This window comes from Leptinotarsa decemlineata, unplaced genomic scaffold, assembly GCF_025532065.1.
Source record: "Leptinotarsa decemlineata unplaced genomic scaffold, Ldec_3_MD MMD2_tig00026294_RagTag_RagTag, whole genome shotgun sequence".
Lineage (NCBI taxonomy): Eukaryota > Metazoa > Arthropoda > Insecta > Coleoptera > Chrysomelidae > Leptinotarsa > Leptinotarsa decemlineata.
The window spans coordinates 2,568,983-2,586,993 of NW_027412674.1; the positions used below are offsets into that span (position 1 = coordinate 2,568,983).

The 18,011-nt window shown below is 33.7% G+C and overlaps 1 protein-coding gene across 2 annotated transcripts in view; it reads right to left on the reverse strand.

The window, feature by feature from the left end:
- IA-2 (tyrosine phosphatase IA-2) overlaps positions 1–18,011 on the reverse strand; it is a 97,877-nt gene that overhangs the window by 14,743 nt on the left and 65,123 nt on the right. For both annotated transcript variants that reach the window (XM_074180153.1, XM_074180154.1), the window contains 3 exons: positions 11,437–11,592; positions 4,945–5,182; positions 1,895–2,033 (listed from right to left, as the gene is read on the reverse strand). In XM_074180153.1, coding sequence (XP_074036254.1) covers positions 1,895–2,033; positions 4,945–5,182; positions 11,437–11,592 — 533 coding nt within the window. The remainder of the gene's footprint in view (positions 1–1,894; positions 2,034–4,944; positions 5,183–11,436; positions 11,593–18,011) is intronic.

Here is an 18,011-nt window from a genome sequence, read left to right on the forward strand (position 1 = left end):
ATTTCATAAACAAGCGGTACGGTTTGTGAGGTCCGATATAAATAATTTTCGATTAAAAATCATGAATATCCATAATTACGATTGAGGTTTGATATGATTATGTGATTTTATTCAAAATTGGTATCTAGGGGTCTTTGTAGACCGAAATTATGTTTTTTTTTAATAATTCATGCTGACGAATTCTATAATTAAGAAAAATCATTACTGTTAACGAGAAAAACTGTATTCAAAAATGGAAAATATGTTTTTCATGTGTGTGCCATAGGTCATATCCATTCTGTGATCAACAGATTAAAAAGCTTTCTGCTCAATGTTCAGTTTGTATACTAAATGGTTATTCTTGTGCAACCGGTGTTAAATCTGTTATTGCTCATTTAACAACTAACTTACGTCACACAAAGAATATGACTTTTGTTTTGGTTTTTCTTTCTTTGCACGAGGCTCTCGCATTATAACAATAAGGCGTTATTAAATAACAAATGACGGTTGTCATTTTTTCAACCTCGTTTTGGTTGGGAAATGTCAAATAAATGAAATTATGTAAACCTAGTTTCAAAAACTTCATTTATATGAATAAAATAAAAAAAACGATCATTACAAACATCAAAAATATCCTCTTTCATAGTGGCGGTCCACAAAGAACCCTAAATTCCAATTTTGAATGAAATCACAGAAAAATATCAAACCTCAGTCGTAATTATAAATATTATAAATATATAAAAATTATAAATTTTCTAATCGAAAATTCTTTATATCGGACCTCACAAACCGTACCGGTATTGTTTTTCAAATCTGAGAAAAAATCACAAATTTCTTCATCTGATTTCATGAAGCAAAGTTCATTACTTTTGAAATTAACATTTATCATTGTTATGAATTAGTTCATTTGAAATAATTTAATTTTAACCCAGTAAACTACGCGCTTTATTACGAAGCCTCAAAATAAAAATCTAGTAGGTGGTAGAAAAACTGGCCCCATTTCCATAATCATTATAATAAATCAGATTTCCTGTAGGAACTATTTGAACACAATACATTTTCACCTCATTTTATAAATATATAATATCCCTCTGGTTATCAACTAAACCAACTGCCACTGTTTTATGGTCGAACTTACTTCCCGTAAACAAAGTTATGCTGCCTTCAATGTAAGGATAGAAAAGGCATCTATATTGCATTTTGTTTCTCTGAGGTTATCATAGAACCTTTGGGGATTAGTTCTGTGGCTATTTTGAGTCTGCTGTCAGATTTCATACGTCAACTTTCGCTTTTGACGATGAATCAGCTTGTGTTGCCAACCTTTCAGCGCAAAATCTACGCTTTGTGTGCAACTCATTCAAATATTACTTTTTTTTTCGACACAATCAATTACAATTTTTTTCGAGCAGAAACAACACACCTTAGTCGAGATCATCTGTTTGATTGAATTGTGTTGTGATTAAACAGTTGTTTCATTTTTCAAGTTGAAACATAGTTGATTCAGCCACCAGTCCTTATTATGACCTTTGCTGCCGGCTATCTATAAAATTCAGTCAGTTACTACGAAAATGGCGCTCTCGATAAAACAGATAATACTGAAATTAAACTAACAAATTCTTGTGAAAATACATTTGCCATATCAGAACAAAAATACTCCTGATGATGCTAACTTGGTTAGCGAAATGCACAACGAGAGAAAGTATTTCAGTTCTGGTGTGATAAAAGTGCTCTCAATAAATTCATTTCTAGTCACATGTTCCCATTCCACGTATCTTGCAACTAGTTCAGAGATTTTGAAGTACTAGAGATTCAAGATTACAGTAGGGTAAACGTGGGCCTACCATTTTTTCCATATTAAATTGGTTGCTCACAATTTACTGAAAATTCCACATACTAATTTATATGAACTACTTACTCTATCTCCAACTTCAATAGATGTTATTTCCATTCCTGTCTGTTCTCTCAATTTATCTTTGACTGCTTCAATTTCTTTGGCCACCTCGTTAGCATTCAATCCACGGATCACTCTGAAGACTACAGAAGACGGTTCGGCCCTTGAAAATCATTTGTTACTGATATTTACTGAGAAACAATGTGGTGTTGGCATTTAAATCATTTTCTAATAGTGTTATTAGTTTTATTTTCTAAAAACAGAAACAAATGTTATGAGAGAAACGATTTAAGGAACTAAGAAAGAATTCATACCTTCATAATAAAAAATCAGGTTCAGATAGGTACATTTAATTTCGAGTTACACGAGTGGAATTCATTCTAAACAAATTTGAGTTTCTCAATAACTTTCTTTTTGTAAAGGATCGGCCATTTCAGAACAGTATAAAAGAAGAAAATGTTGCTATAATTTTAGACTATAGTAAAATTCTCCTATAATCTGGAAAAATATAAGCAAATTCAACAAGATATCATCCACACACCTATAAGTCCGTTCATAATTTGTTGATAGCTCACTGCAAGTTTGACCCTCATTAGAGAACTGAAATACAGAGAGGACAGCTAATATGATATAATAACAAAAACCAAACTAAAACTGACAGTTTAAGATGTTTTCGACTAACCCACCTTGTATCTGAAGAAATACAATACAGCTATAAAACTTTTAATCCGATTATGTAGGTATTTTGAGTGGAAATGAGTGACCAGTGTCGTAGAGAATATGATTAAAACATTAGTTACTTTAAATAAATAAATATATTAATATTCTTAAACTGTAGGTACTGTAAACTGTATTTTTATTTTGAAAAAATGTCTTTATTTTATTCAAAAATAATAAGTTACTTGCAATTTGTAAAAGATACATTTATTTAATTAATACCTATTTTTAAATGATATAAACTACGATTACTTACAAAACTATTCAAATTCAAAATGAACAGGATCATCTTCGGAATCCGAGTCGTCTTGCAGGTTAATAATTAGCGTTTGTGTCTCTACAGTCGCATCAATTATATTGTCAAGATCCCACATTTTTTGTTCTTCTTCTATTGCATGTCTTACTGCATCTCGCCAATTTTGTTCTGTAATGTGTTGTAAAGACTCATATAATAATTCACGTACAGCTTGTATTTTATATGACGTATTTTTTCTAGCCACATAGCTTTTCATTTGTGCCCAAATGAGTTCAATTGGATTTAATTCGCAGTGGTAGGGTGGAAGTCTAAGGACTGTGATGTTTCGTCTTTCCGCCATTTTGTCAACTACGTATTTCTTGAACTTAGATTTGTGTTGCCGGGCAATTTTTAAAAGTTCTGCTTTAACCATTCCATCTTCGTAAGGCAGGGACTTATTCCGCAGCCAGTCAATGATATCCTGTTTCTTCCACGCAGTCGTTGGAAGTCTTTCAACTAGTCGTGAATGATAAGGTGCATTATCTAATACTATAATTGAGTTTGGTGGTATATGTTCAATCATCTGCTCAAAATACTCTTCGAAAACATCAGCTGTCATCTCCTCGTGATAGTCTTTTGTGCTTTTGGATTCAAATTCCAACAAACCATGCTTAGCAAATCCTTTTTCACTGCCAATGTGAGAAACTATTATTCTACTGCCTTTACCAGAGGGTGGGGAAATACCAGTAGACCAACCTTCCATAAAGGCTTGCCTGGAGCTTGATATATTTTTATCTGTCCAAATTTTTGTGAGAGTATGACCTGCGTTTACCCACGTTTCGTCCTGATAGTAAATTGGCCTTCCTTCAGCCCAAAATTTTCGTATAGATCTTAGATACTTTCTTCTCCAACATATTATCTCTTCCTGGTCAATCAAAAGTGATTTTCGGTTTGATTTCTCCCACCGGAAATTTAATTCTTTTAAAACTTGCCACAATTTGGTTCGTCCGACATGAGGCAAATCCGGGTCGTCTCTAACTTCTTGTAAAATTTTGTTTAAGTTGGGTATTTCTTTTTTGTAAAAAAATTCGTGAATTATCCTTCGAATACCATTTTTGGCAAATTCATCAATTTCAATAGGTTTTCTCCCCCTCTTTAAGTATTCGTTTGTATTTGGGTTAGCTATACCTTTTTTTTTCTTTCTGATAGGAACCTATATATTGTTGACTCCCCTACGCCCGTCATGTTGGCACAACTCTTGATTATGTTCTGAACAGTGTTTGTGGTATTCTGAGAAACCAGAGCATCGTGAACGTTCAAAACAATAGTCTTCTCTCTTGGTGAATAGACAGACTTACTGACTGTACGCAACAGTACCGGTGTAAAACTTGATGATGTTGATGATGATGACGAAGCCATCGCAAGCAATCAAACAAAACAAGCAGGAACGAAAGGTACGTATATGTTTGTAGGAATATGAAAAAAAGTTACTCACGCACTGCACAAAATTCGCAAAATTAATATAAGAGACGTTAATTACTGCCGTAGACGCCGAAACACCAACGAGCCGTAAATTAAATGCGATTAAAAAATGTACTAAACCAAAAATTATTTTCGTTCGTAACAACTTCACCCTTTCAAGGCAAGTTTTGAATATAAACTGAAGCTTTATATTTAATGAATAAACACCTCAGGAACCTCCGCCTATGATTTTACGAGTTTTACGACCGTTTTATGACTTGGGCCCTCATTTTGTGCTATTGACAAATTATGAACGGACTATAGATACATTTATTTACTTCAGTGTGATTTTTTACTACTCGATAACTTGACTATTGGGCTTAAAAATATTTGTCTGTCCCTGATTTTAACCATTTTTTAGCATTCCTGTAGAATTATTTGTTTACTAATGGTAATAGACAGAATTTTATGAGATTCTGGAAATTTTGACAAGGAAGTTTGAAATGAAATTTTAGAAGGTTCAGGTTTGTAATATTAATATACTTTCAAATTCGATGAATTTGAATGTAATAAACTCAAATTGAAATCATTTCATTTTCGATTTTCGTTTCACTTTGAGTTCACTCAATGGATGAAATAAAAAAAACTTTTATATTTATACCTTCCATCTACGAAAAATCCCCGCTCGATTCGTAAGAGTTTCGAAATATTTCCAATAATGTTCAATCCTTGACTCCATGATGTCATCTGGTTTTTAAAATATATGTGTATGAAGTTCAGCTCATTTTTCTTTTTCAATGGATCGAAGTCGGGGTAGGGATGCCCGCCACCCCGAGGTTCTTTTTTCATCATTGACGGAATCATCAAGTCCCTTTCACTTTTATGCGGATTGTCGTGGGCTGGAGAATTAAAAAAAAATGTATTAATGGCTCAATCTGGAAATCCATTTTTCTGGAACTGAAGTTTAAAATTTCACATTTGTCTATTTAAAAATTTAGGAATGACTATAAATATAGAGGTGGAGAATTATACAGGCCGTTTCTTTTATCATGTGGTAGCATTGCTATATTCTAAACCGTAACAGATACGAAGACGATTAAATGGGAAAAAATAACTGTCATCGGAAACAATACAATGGTCGAAGGAAATTTACAGGGAGTTATACGGGTTATACGGGAAAAACCAAAAATGCTGTTTTTCTTTTTTTTCGAATGGAATTGTTATTTCGGCGAATATGAAAAAAATGGAGAAGAAAAATGTTATTCGAAGTGTTTTATGACGATGTAATAATGAATATTCGATAAAACGTTTCATGTCAACATGGCCACCAACTTTTTTTTAAATATGGACCTGTCGTTTTCATTACAGATATTGATAAAGCAATACATTCACAATCCAGGGATATATTACATTTGATACTTTTATAGTGTTTCATTCGAAATAACTACCATCATCAGTGACAACAATTTTAAATTACGGTCCAGTCGTTACTTCTTTTGTAAATTATTTCCATTTCCATTCAAAATATAATTCAGAAAACCCAATAAATTTAACAGGTAGAAACATTAACACAATGAAAATTCGTACTTTCTTTTGTAAATTTTTGTATTGCCGTAATGCTTCTTTCAAGGCTTATTTCTCCCTAATCAATTATAATTCGTAATATCTTCATAATTCACAATCCTGGAAAATATCAGTTTCTGGTCAAAATTCGATTATTGTATAATTTGGTATGATCAAATAGTATCTCAATTCATTTACCATCTTGAACGCGTAGGCTTTGCTTGGTTTCTATGGCAGGAAAAATGAATGCGTTGTTGCTGTCAGAAGTTTATGAACATATCAAAGATGTAGTCAAATGACGAAAGGACTGATATGCTATTTAGTTATGCAAAATCAAATAGAAATCTTCTTTTGGCAAGGAATATGTATGGTGAGCTATATCCGAATCATCGTATTCCAAACATCTAAATGTTTAAACGATAAGAAAGGAATTTGAGGGACTATGGTGCATTAGACAGAAAGAAAACAAGAAGAGGTGTGGTTACTGGAAGTGTGAGGAATCAAATAAATGTTATGGGTAAGCAAATATTTCCACATGAGAATTTACATAGTGAAAACATCTTTTTTTTTTATTTAAGATTGGCCAGTTACAAAAATTATGCTCATCAAGATTGTTCTTTACGAGAAATTGCCCACGAAATGGGGATTTCTGTAAAATCTACCAGAATCATTTTGAAAAAGAACACATATAAATACTACAGGATACGCAAAGTTCATCACCTCAATGAAAGGAATTACGGAAGGAGAGTACGATTTGCGGAGTAGTTAAGACGTAGAAATAGGAAAGTTGGAAATAACTATTTGTAAAACAATGATATGGACGCATGAATCAAAATTCACCAACAATGATTGGTTTAGCAGAAATGTCCATTATAGGTGGAATAATACAAATGAACATTTACATAGGGCAACTGATTTTCAAGAAAGTTTCGGAATTGTTTGGTAGGGAATTGTGGGAACAAACATCCTTGGCCCTTTCTTTTACGATGATCATTTGAATAGTGAAATGTATCTTCTTTTTCTATTTAATGAATTCGATGGCTACTTAGATGAATTGCCACTGAATATCCGCCATGAAATACAATATTTTCAACAGGACAGCTGTCCTACTCATAATGCAGTAATAGTACGGGACCATTCAGATGCACTATTCCCAAAAAAATGGATTGGAAACAATGGACCAATTAACTGTCCAGCTCGATCCCCAGATAGTACTTCTTTAGATTTTTTCGTCTGGGGATACATAAAGGATACAGTTTTTTCAACACCAAGTACAGATATCGACCATCTCAAACAAAAAATAAGTGATGCATGTATTAGTATCACACCTATTATACTAGAAAATTGCCACAGAAATTGTCTCGACTGACAACTTATGTGCGTTCAACAAAGAGGTCGTTAATTCGAGCATTTAATGTAGTTTGCCATGTGGATTTGATTTTCCGTATTGGTTTCATTTTTCTCAAAAGTTCATGATGAAATAAATCATTTTTCTGTTTAAATGTTGTCACTGATAATGGTGGTTATTTCAAATGAAACGCTATAAAAATATCAAATGTGATATACCCTTGATTTGTGAATTCATCGCTTTATCAATACCTGTAATAAAAAAGACAGATCCGTATTAAAAAAAAGTTGATGGTGTCCATGTTGACACGAAACGTTTTATCGAATATTTATTATTACATCCTCATAGTACACTTCGAATACAATAACATTTCGACCATTGCATTGTTCCCGATGACAGTTAAGTTTTTCCCCATTGAATCGTCTTCGTATCTCTTACGGTTTAGAATATAGCAATGTTACCACATGATAAAAGAAACGGCCTGTATAGCAATTGTTGTAAATGTATGAATGCTTCTATGCGAATCACTACGAGCATCACCACTATAGAAAATTTTCGTCATTCATTTAATTTGTTTGTCACACATTTTATATTATTCACGGCATCAATAACTATGACTTTCATTCTTTTCAAATCTCATCAGTCCTTGAACCACATCAGAATAATAATCATAAAACATTCCACATCAATCAGAAGTGGACCAGATGAGTTTTTGGAATAAAAATATTGTCTTTATATCATATTCCACACATTTTGGAATGAATTCTAATAGTTCGGACTTCCTTTATCTAATATGATTCGAACTCTATGAAAGAACAAATAAAATTAGAATGAATAGTCAAAATATCAATTAAATATGAAAGATAAAACGTGAAGTGAAAATACTATAACACGAATAAATTGAAATGAGCATTTCACATTTTATCTTTCATCTTTTATTTCAACTATTCATTCTAATTTTATTTGTTTTTTCATAGATTTGGAATCATATTATGTCATATTAGACAATGGAAGTTCGAACTAGTAAAATCACCATGAAACATTGTTAATCACAAACATTTCAAAATGTTTTTTCTGAAATATCTCCTATGGAAACAACGCGATATGGAGATGAACTGGTACAATGTATTCGAGAAATTATCTTAGATGTCAAAAAAATAGGCAGTGTGATTGAAATTGATCATATTTTTGATAATTAATTAGACCTGGTTGTTTGGAACCAGAAGATTAATACTTGTGGTTTCTTGTCTTTCTGTTTTTTCACTGTAATTTAAAGTGTAGTCAAAAAGGCTGAGGAAGGACAGAAATAATTGGCATTGGCGACTACAGTTTTTACGTCAACCGTCAAAATGATCAATTTTCAGTCGAAAACGGCTATTTCGAAAAAATAAATGTATAATCCAAGGAGAGATTTGTTCTTTTTGTTTGTTTGTGATGGATAAACTAAAAACTACTTAACAAATATTCAAAAACTCAGCGAGTAACATGGCTTCATATTTCATTTTAAAAAAAATTAAAAATCTTTCCAAAAATTGCAATAAATCAATATGCCGTAGTGTCCTCGATGGCAACACCACCGCCTGGCTGCATGCAAAGCGGACGTCACGGAGATGCGTGGAGGGGGTCTACCTTTAAGAGTAGTGAGGAATCTAGTTGGCCCAATGTCTCGAAAACATCCCAAAAATTAATCTATTTAACCGATTTTTAACTACTAAACCGATTTTCAAAAACTGCGATTGGGATGGCTTTTTATTTAATTTTCAAAAAAATCGGAGGTCTTTTCAACATTTACAATAATGTAATATAAATGCCAGAGTCACTGAACACACACACATTCATCTCTGTTTCTCCGTACTGGTAAGTCCTAGGAAGCTGAAATTTGGTATATAGGTGTTTCTCAGTTCTTAGATACGCACTAAGAAAGTTTTTCAAATATACCAACAGGGCGCCTCCCCTGGGGCGCCCCAACGATGAAAATTACATTTTCACCGCTGAAATTTTGTATGTAGGTTTGTGTTATGTTGTAGATGTGCGATAAGGAAAATATCTTTAAATAATCCAACAAAAGAGCCATCCGCGGGGGAAAATTATCTTTTCATCACTGTTTCTCTATGCCCTTAAATTTATTTTTAGTATCAATTGCACCCGTGCGGAGCTGGGGCAGTTCGCTAGTAATGTAATAATGCTGTAGTGTTCTCGATGGCAACACCACCGCCTGGAACCTAGTTGTCTTGATATTGCGTAAATACCAACTAACATAGCGGTCGCGAACATTATCTTACAATTTTGATTCGTGAATATTTAAACTTCGTAATTTTTTAAAACTAAACCAAACAAAAAAAGGATTTTACAGTCACCCGCAGAGGGTCAATTCAAAGTTTAAATTGTTCTTAAAATACAGTTTAAGTTCACGACATATAGATTTAATGAATTCTGGTACTTTCAGTCATCACTGTTTCATCATAACTTCAGTTGTAACAGAATGTATCTGAAATAATATTAATCTGTTTTTAAAAAATTTGTTTTTTCCGTTAATCAGCTGTCGCCCCCATACGAACGACAACTCTCATAAGTAGAGGAAATATTTATTTGTAATGGATGAACTCAAAAACCGTTTTTCTAAAATTCAGAATTTCACTTTCAGAAAGCTACATTATCAACCAGTAGCATGGTCTATATCCTCTTTTCAAGAAAATCATCGATCTCTATATGAAGATTGCCATAATGTAATAATTGCAGTGTGAATGAAACGTTGGCACTGATTGTTCATTCTAATAACAGATTATCTATTTGACAGAGTTCATTTTTTTAAGTTGGCCTCAGCAAAAAAAAAATATAAATCCCCTGTCGAATGAACTGTATTTTTTGGTGAGAAGCTACACAGTGGTGATTTTTCCTAGAGAGTGAGATGATTTTGTAAATATAAAGCCATAGCGAGTAGAGAATGCACTGAACTCGGTCGAAACTGACATTTTCTCGATAGGAACGTATACCGGGGATTTGATTGATACGATAACGGTAAAATAGTTTTTGAAGTTTTCTCAGTAGTTTTAGACTTTATCTATTACAAACAAATGAACAAATACTTTTTCTCCATGATATCAGTTTAGATGAACCCTAAATTGAATTGTCCAACCGGACAATCGGAGGGATATTATATATTTATAAAATAAATCATTTCAGGTGAAAACGTATTCTGTTCAAATAGTTCCTACAAGAAATTTGATTTATTATTTATTAATGATTATGGAAATTGAGCCAGTTTTTCTACCACCTACTAAATTTTTATTTATGTATGGCTTTATAATAAAGCGCGTGGTTTACTGGGTTGAAATTAAATTATTCTAAATGAACTAATTCATATCAATGATAAATGTTAATTTTGAAAGTAATGAACTTTGCTTCATAAAATCAGATAAAAATTTGTGATTTATTGTCAGATTTCATAAACAAGCGGTACGGTTTGTGAGGTCCGATATAAATAATTTTCGATTAAAAATCATGAATATCCATAATTACGATTGAGGTTTGATATGATTATGTGATTTTATTCAAAATTGGTATCTAGGGGTCTTTGTAGACCGAAATTATGTTTTTTTTTAATAATTCATGCTGACGAATTCTATAATTAAGAAAAATCATTACTGTAAACGAGAAAAACTGTATTCAAAAATGGAAAATATGTTTTTCATGTGTGTGCCATAGGTCATATCCATTCTGTGATCAACAGATTAAAAAGCTTTCTGCTCAATGTTCAGTTTGTATACTAAATGGTTATTCTTATGCAACCGGTGTTAAATCTGTTATTGCTCAGCAAAAAAAAAATATAAATCCCCTGTCGAATGAACTGTATTTTTTGGTGAGAAGCTACACAGTGGTGATTTTTTCTAGAGAGTGAGATGATTTTGTAAATATAAAGCCATAGCGAGTAGAGAATGCACTGAACTCGGTCGAAACTGACATTTTCTCGATAGGAACGTATACCGGGGATTTGATTGATATGATAACGGTAAAATAGTTTTTGAAGTTTTCTCAGTAGTTTTAGACTTTATCTATTACAAACAAATGAACAAATACTTTTTCTCCATGATATCAGTTTAGATGAACCCTAAATTGAATTGTCCAACCCACCTCTTACTCCTCTTTTTCCGAAATCAAGCCTCTCACGACGAAGTCTTTATGATATGGGGATATTGGAATACAGTTTTCGTACATTTCATATATCAGTGATTTTTCTCTTACCGCTTTGTGATGAATCAGTAATCTGGGGGTTGAACGGTGGACCTGGTTTTTTGACGTCTAATCTTTCTGGCCTTTTGAATCCCAAATTATACCTTTCAAGTAACCTGTCCAAATTGTGCTTCATTATCAATTTATCATCTTCTTCTGATGTTATTCCTGCAGAAAAAACTTATAAGATCGTGATTGCATTTAAATCATTAACTGAATTCAACTGATGACAGGTTTTGAAATTATTGATTAAGATGTAAACCTGACAATATTTGCATATCTATCGTTAACACATATTTGAAAAAATCAATTTTCTATTATTTTTTTTCGATTGCTTCCATTAAAATTGGAATTTGGACTCTCTACATCGAATAAAACTTATAATTTGGAGAATAAAATTCAACAGTTCATGACTTCTACAGAAAAATAATTAGCATACACACTTTTTCTTTTTTCTAATCAACGGGTATATTACGAAGAAAAAAGAATGGAGGAAGACAAGACAAGAAACTGAAATCAACAGTTGACACAAATTTTGAACGGGGTTGAACGGTGGACCTGGTTTTTTGACGTCTAATCTTTCTGGCCTTTTCAATCCAAAATTATACCTTTCGAGTAACCTATCCAAATTGTGCTTCATTATCAATCTGTCATCTTCTTTTGATGTTATTCCTGCAGAAAGAAACTTATATGATCCTGATTGCAATTGAACCATTAACTGAATTCAACTGATGGCAGGTTTTGAAATGATTGATTAGGATGTAAACCTGACAATGTTTGCATTTCTATCGTTCACAGATATTCTAAAAGATTTATTTTCTATTGTTTTTTTTCCAATTGCTTCCAATAAAATTGGAATTTGGACTCTCTACATCGAATAAAACTTTAATATGGAGGATAAAATTCAACAGTTTATGACTTCTCCACAAAAATAATCAGCATACACACTTCATCTTTTTTCTAATCAACGGATATATTATGAAGAAAATAAATGGAGGAAGACAAGACAAGAAACTGAAATCGACAGTTGACACAAATGTTACCTTCTGTTAGAAACAAAATGTTGAAATAATTTGATTCATTACAGTACACTTTTCTAATGAAAAAATATGCAACTTACATTACTAGGAATTGAATGAAAAAAAAAACAATAACATATAACTACTTGTAATATGTGACGCGTTTCACTATTCCTCTAGCTTCCTTAAACAAAAATGGTATTCAGTGAATGTACAGACATGTTACAAGTAGTAGTATATTGTGGATATTCAAAAAAAAAAGTGTTTTTTCCATTTAATTCCTAGTAATCAAAGATATCAATTAAGTATCGGTAAAATCAATCAAGAACTAATATTGAAATTTCAGAATCAAAATCGACTCATAATATTGAAAGAAACAATTCGAATACAGTGGGTTATTCAAAGTAGACCATTCCAGAAAACCTTGCTTCAGAATCAAGAACCGTTATTTCGTAAAGATTCGAAGGTGAGTATTGTGTAATTCTTGTCATGTTCTGCCTTTTCAAAAAGTATGCGAACAACCCAGTTCACTTTGTAGAAAAAAATTAATGGTTATCTGAAATGGAGATTTGCATCTGATAGTTTCAAATTCCCATTGGTTTATGGTCTTAATTGAAGTATATGTCATGGTACCTGACAAAAACGCCAACGAACTCACTCAGAGTTTTTTAGATATTTTAGGCTCTCTCACAATCAAAAGGTACATGTTTTTTGTAAGAAAACCGCCCGAGACCAAGCTGTTCTTGAAAGATTGATGAGAATCTTACAAACGCTTACCAGTCACTTCACTATCGGTAGTGAAAGCGGTAGAGAAAGCGGAAAATCAATAAAGGTGCACGAATTTCATTAGTTCGGACTTCCATTGTCTGATATTATATAACATGATTTGAAATATCTGAAAGAACTAATAAAAAAGAAGAATTAAAAATGATTAGCTGAAAATAATAACAATTACATTAAACAAAAAAAAATAAAATGAAATGATAGTGAAATTAAATACAAGTAAAGATAAAACAATTGAACAAAAAATGAAAATATAAAAATAAAAAAATTAAGAGATTCCAATCCAAGTTACTTCACGACGTTTCGATGGTTAGTATACACTCTTCGAGTGATGACTGGGCTAATTTCTCTGAGAGATGACGATTTATGGGTCATTCAAGTACTTTCACTTAATCTCCGCTTTCCTTTTTCCGCTTCACCGGTTTAGTGGAAGTTGACTGTTTGGCGGCAGTTGGCCATTGATGGGTCCAAACATGCTCTACTATTTTCCTGATTTGCTGGTTCGCCCTCGCTGTGTGTGTTTCTTGTGCTCGGCAATGGGAACATTCAATGACCTCTTAGTTTCACCGAAATAGGATTTTCCGCAGTCATAGGGTATCCGGTAAATGCATTTCTTGTAATCGCAGTCCGCGGTCGGTGGCCTGCTTCTCGTGAGGCTACTACGGATAGTGTTTCCGGATCTGAAGCATGTTCTGATGTTGTACTTAGACCCAATTCTTCTTGTCCTTTCCGAAAATCCTCTGATGTAGGGAAATGCAAGCAGTGCTTGCACTTCCAATGCTAACAATGGAACTCAATTGTTCTATTTCTACTTTTATTTTATTCCACTATTATTTCATTTCAGATTTTTTATTTTCAGCTATTCATTGTAACGTTTTTTTTGTTCAGAGTATAACGCGAACTATTTCATGAAATTGCCTGTATACATGTCATATTCGATCACGATCAATTCATTTCGTACTGTCCTATTCGATCACGATCAATTCATTTCGTACTGTCCTACTGATGCTCTTTACTGATAGGTGCCACCAGCCAACAATGAATTCGAACTTAATATTTATCATTTATTATGTTGTCTATACCTAAAACATTCCAAGTTCTACCTGTCTCTATTAGATGGCACACGACTTCACTCTTCCGAATCCCAAACTCCATTTCTGTCCTATGAAAATATTTTTGAATATTGTGGATAGTTACCAAGGTGATGTGATATGATAAGCGGCTTTGCCTCTCTCTGCCTCAGCAAATTGCGTTTATGCATTATTTCTTAATTGGATTTGTTATGCTGTATGACTATTGCTCTTTCATCAATTTGTAGATCATTTAATAGTAGGTTTTATACCTATTTGGAATAGAAACCTTCCTTTAGTGGGAGTTTCTTCTGGAGAGTACCAACTCAGTCAGCTGAGAAAAGCTTCCGACTTCAGAATTTGTTATATAACAAGTTCGATCGACTCCAGTATCCGAATCACCTTCGTCAGCCGAATCCGAAGTATTGGTACTAATTGGCAGAATCATATTTCTACATTTCCTGAGAACTCCTCTACTCCATATTCATGTAACAGTAGAACATTTTTTTATAAGAGCACTGCTACAAGTTGTCGTCATCTCTTTAGGACATTACCAAGAACTCCAAGCACCATCATACATCGAGGGAAATTAAGGCCTGATTTTCGATATTTCCTGATTCATTATTTTTTTATTTGATTACCGATTATTAGATGATATTATTATTTTCTCCTCCGTAACTGATAATGAAAAATTATTGGCACTGATATATTTATCACGTGCAATTCATTTAAAATAATTACTTACAGGCGAGTTATATAATATAAATGTTGATCATATCTAACTTAGATTCTCCTAAACATTTGATTATTTGAATGTTCGAATTATTAAATGATATTTTATTTTAATGTTGTTTTCGTTTTTCAACAGAGATAGTGGAATATTTTATGTAATCACTGGATAGTTTTTTTTTACGTCATATAATATGAATTTTGTTTTTCGTGGTTGGCAAAATTCTGAAATACTACTGTTTTAAATCCGGTGGCGCCCGATTCAACATCAAATTTTTTCAGTTTCCTCCTACTCACGACCCAAAGAAGCTTCCTGACTAAGAGCTCCGTGCAAGTGTACCTTTTGATATAAAAAAAAAGGTTACAACATTTGTAATTCTCCTTTTTTATTAGTTCTTTCAGGGATTTCCAATCATTTTATATAATATCAGACAATGGAAATCCGAACTAATGAAATTCATCATGAAACATTGTCAATCACCTTCAAACAAACATCAATATACACATTTATAAATACTTGGAAAGTTCTAACGTCTCCATCAAAATAGGTTGCCCGTTATGTATGTCCACCATTTTTGGAATAATATAATGAAAGAGTATGGGGAAAGAATTTTTGGTTTTCACTTCTTCAGTACCATACAAAAAAAATTCTGGAAAACTTTCGACGAAAGAGAGCAATTAATTTCAAAATAAACTCTCCACAATAAGTTGTAGATCATGCATAGAAGTGACTTTCAGAAACAAACTGGAAGAAAAAGTACTCCCAAAACAACTACTGTCATATGAACATTGAATCATACGAAATTAAAAATACTCTCGAAACAACTAATGTCATATGAACATTGAAATATACGAAAATCATTTATAGAAACGCCACAGTGTTTTGTATGAAAATGGAGAAGTGAAAATCAGAAAGTATTTTTCCAAAATCTATTATATCCTTGAAATATACTCGTTTCAATTCAGAGTATGGAGGATTTCAAACTGTTTCTCTAAATAAGTCACTGAAATTTGACAGAGTATGGCATGAGGATTTACAAACTTAACTTTGATGTGAGATTAGAACCCAAAATGAAATATTGGCCGCGAAACAGCTGTTTCGCGGCGTCTGGTGAATGTTGGAATTAGTTGTCCACAAAAGACAAGCTTCCGAATTCGGTCGTTGCAAAGCCAATCGTTAACATCGCCCGCCGCTTTCTTTCTCTACAACTTCTATTGACAAGGAAACTAGTTGAAAGCAGACCCCAAAAAGGAAGTATTCTTGATCCATCAACACACAAGATACAGAGAACGAATATTGTTCGATGACTAATGTCGGAGCTAGGCTTTGACACGAATCCTTTTCGGAGCTCATTAATCTGATTTTCGTGAACATGGTCTTCTGACAATCTCATAGATGACGTCAGGTATGCCCTTCAAGAACAACCAAGTCCAACAATGCATTCGTGGTTCAACTAAGTACCACCGATTGCGGGTTGGCTTTCCTTGTTCATCTTTCACTGCCTGAACCGCTGTGCACGCTGTTTTTGGCGAGTGCATTGGCTTAGGATGTGGGGGTTCAGCAAAACGGCCATCGGATGCCTGCTTCCACGTATCTCCGCTGGATACGGGAATGATAGAATCACTTGTGGTTCCTTTATTCCCTAACTGAATGGCATCCCAACGATCGTTTAATCATAAGGTATGTATCCGTGCCGAGAGGATGAATGACATTGAGCCTATCAGCTGTCTCTACGGAACCTTCGAGTTATCAGGCGCCCTGTTGTCGTAGCATCGCTTTGTCACGGTAATGCAGAGTAGAAGCGGCCCCGATTGAGCCAGACAGACAGCCGGAGCGAGACAGACAGCCAGTCATCCAACTGGTACTCCACATCACCGCTCAGGCCTTCTTGGTACCCCACCTAACCCCTCGGCCCCCTTGTCACGTTCCAGTCACGTGATTTTAAATAAAAAAAGTTTATAGTTATGGGATTCGAACCTGGGTCGTCCGCGCCGTAGACATTGTCCTTAGCCTCTACACCATCGTAAGATATTGAAGTTAACTGCGAATGTTGGGTATTTATAGCGTTAGTTTTGTCGGGACCGAAATTGACTCATTCATTATACTTGACAGCATTTTTATTTTTGATTTCCGTAGAATGTAATCGTCATTATCATATTGAAGATAGGAAAATATACTTAGATTTGGGAAATAATTAATATTTCATGTAAAGATGTGTATGTGTGTGTAAGAGCGAGAGGCGCGTGTGACGTAATCGATGCAAAGAGAGATGGAGATTGAGGTTTTACCGGTTGCTAGTGCAAGCAGGTGTTGCCAGTTGTACAATAAATCAATGTTTATGGAGTAATGTAGCGTTGCCGGTTTGAAAATTAAGTTATAGAACACACAGAGTCATCTATGAGTCACTAGCTGAACTATCTATTGGTTGAAGAAGGACACTGTAAACACTAGACTCATAAGACGGCATCTGTCAAATGTGAATACATGCCAGCATGGCAGGTTCGGCGTTGCCTGTACAATAAATCAATGTTTATGGAGTAATGTAGCATTGCCGGTTTTGGAATTAATCGTGAACTACTCGACGAAAATTGGAAGCGCGAAAATGATATATTTTATAATAATGAATCAGATTTAAGAAAAAATATGACAACCTGTGATCCGTCATTGTATACGGGGTGTCTCAAAATACATCATTGAAAACAAACATGACGTCGAAGTGTACAGGGTGCGTCAAAATATACCATTTAAGAAAAAACATGTCGGTTCAACAGAAGTCTAGCATTCCAACATGCCAAAAGGGCACTACGTCTCCTATCTTTGTTAACCAAGTTAGTATCATCAGGAGAAAGAGGAGATTCAAAAGTGTCGAGAGGTTAAGCGTTGTGAACTCAACGTGAGGGTAATGGGAGAGCGAAGTATTCGACAATGACATTTCAAAATACGTGGTTTTTCGTGCGTTTTCGATCGTTTTTCGTGCGTTTACGA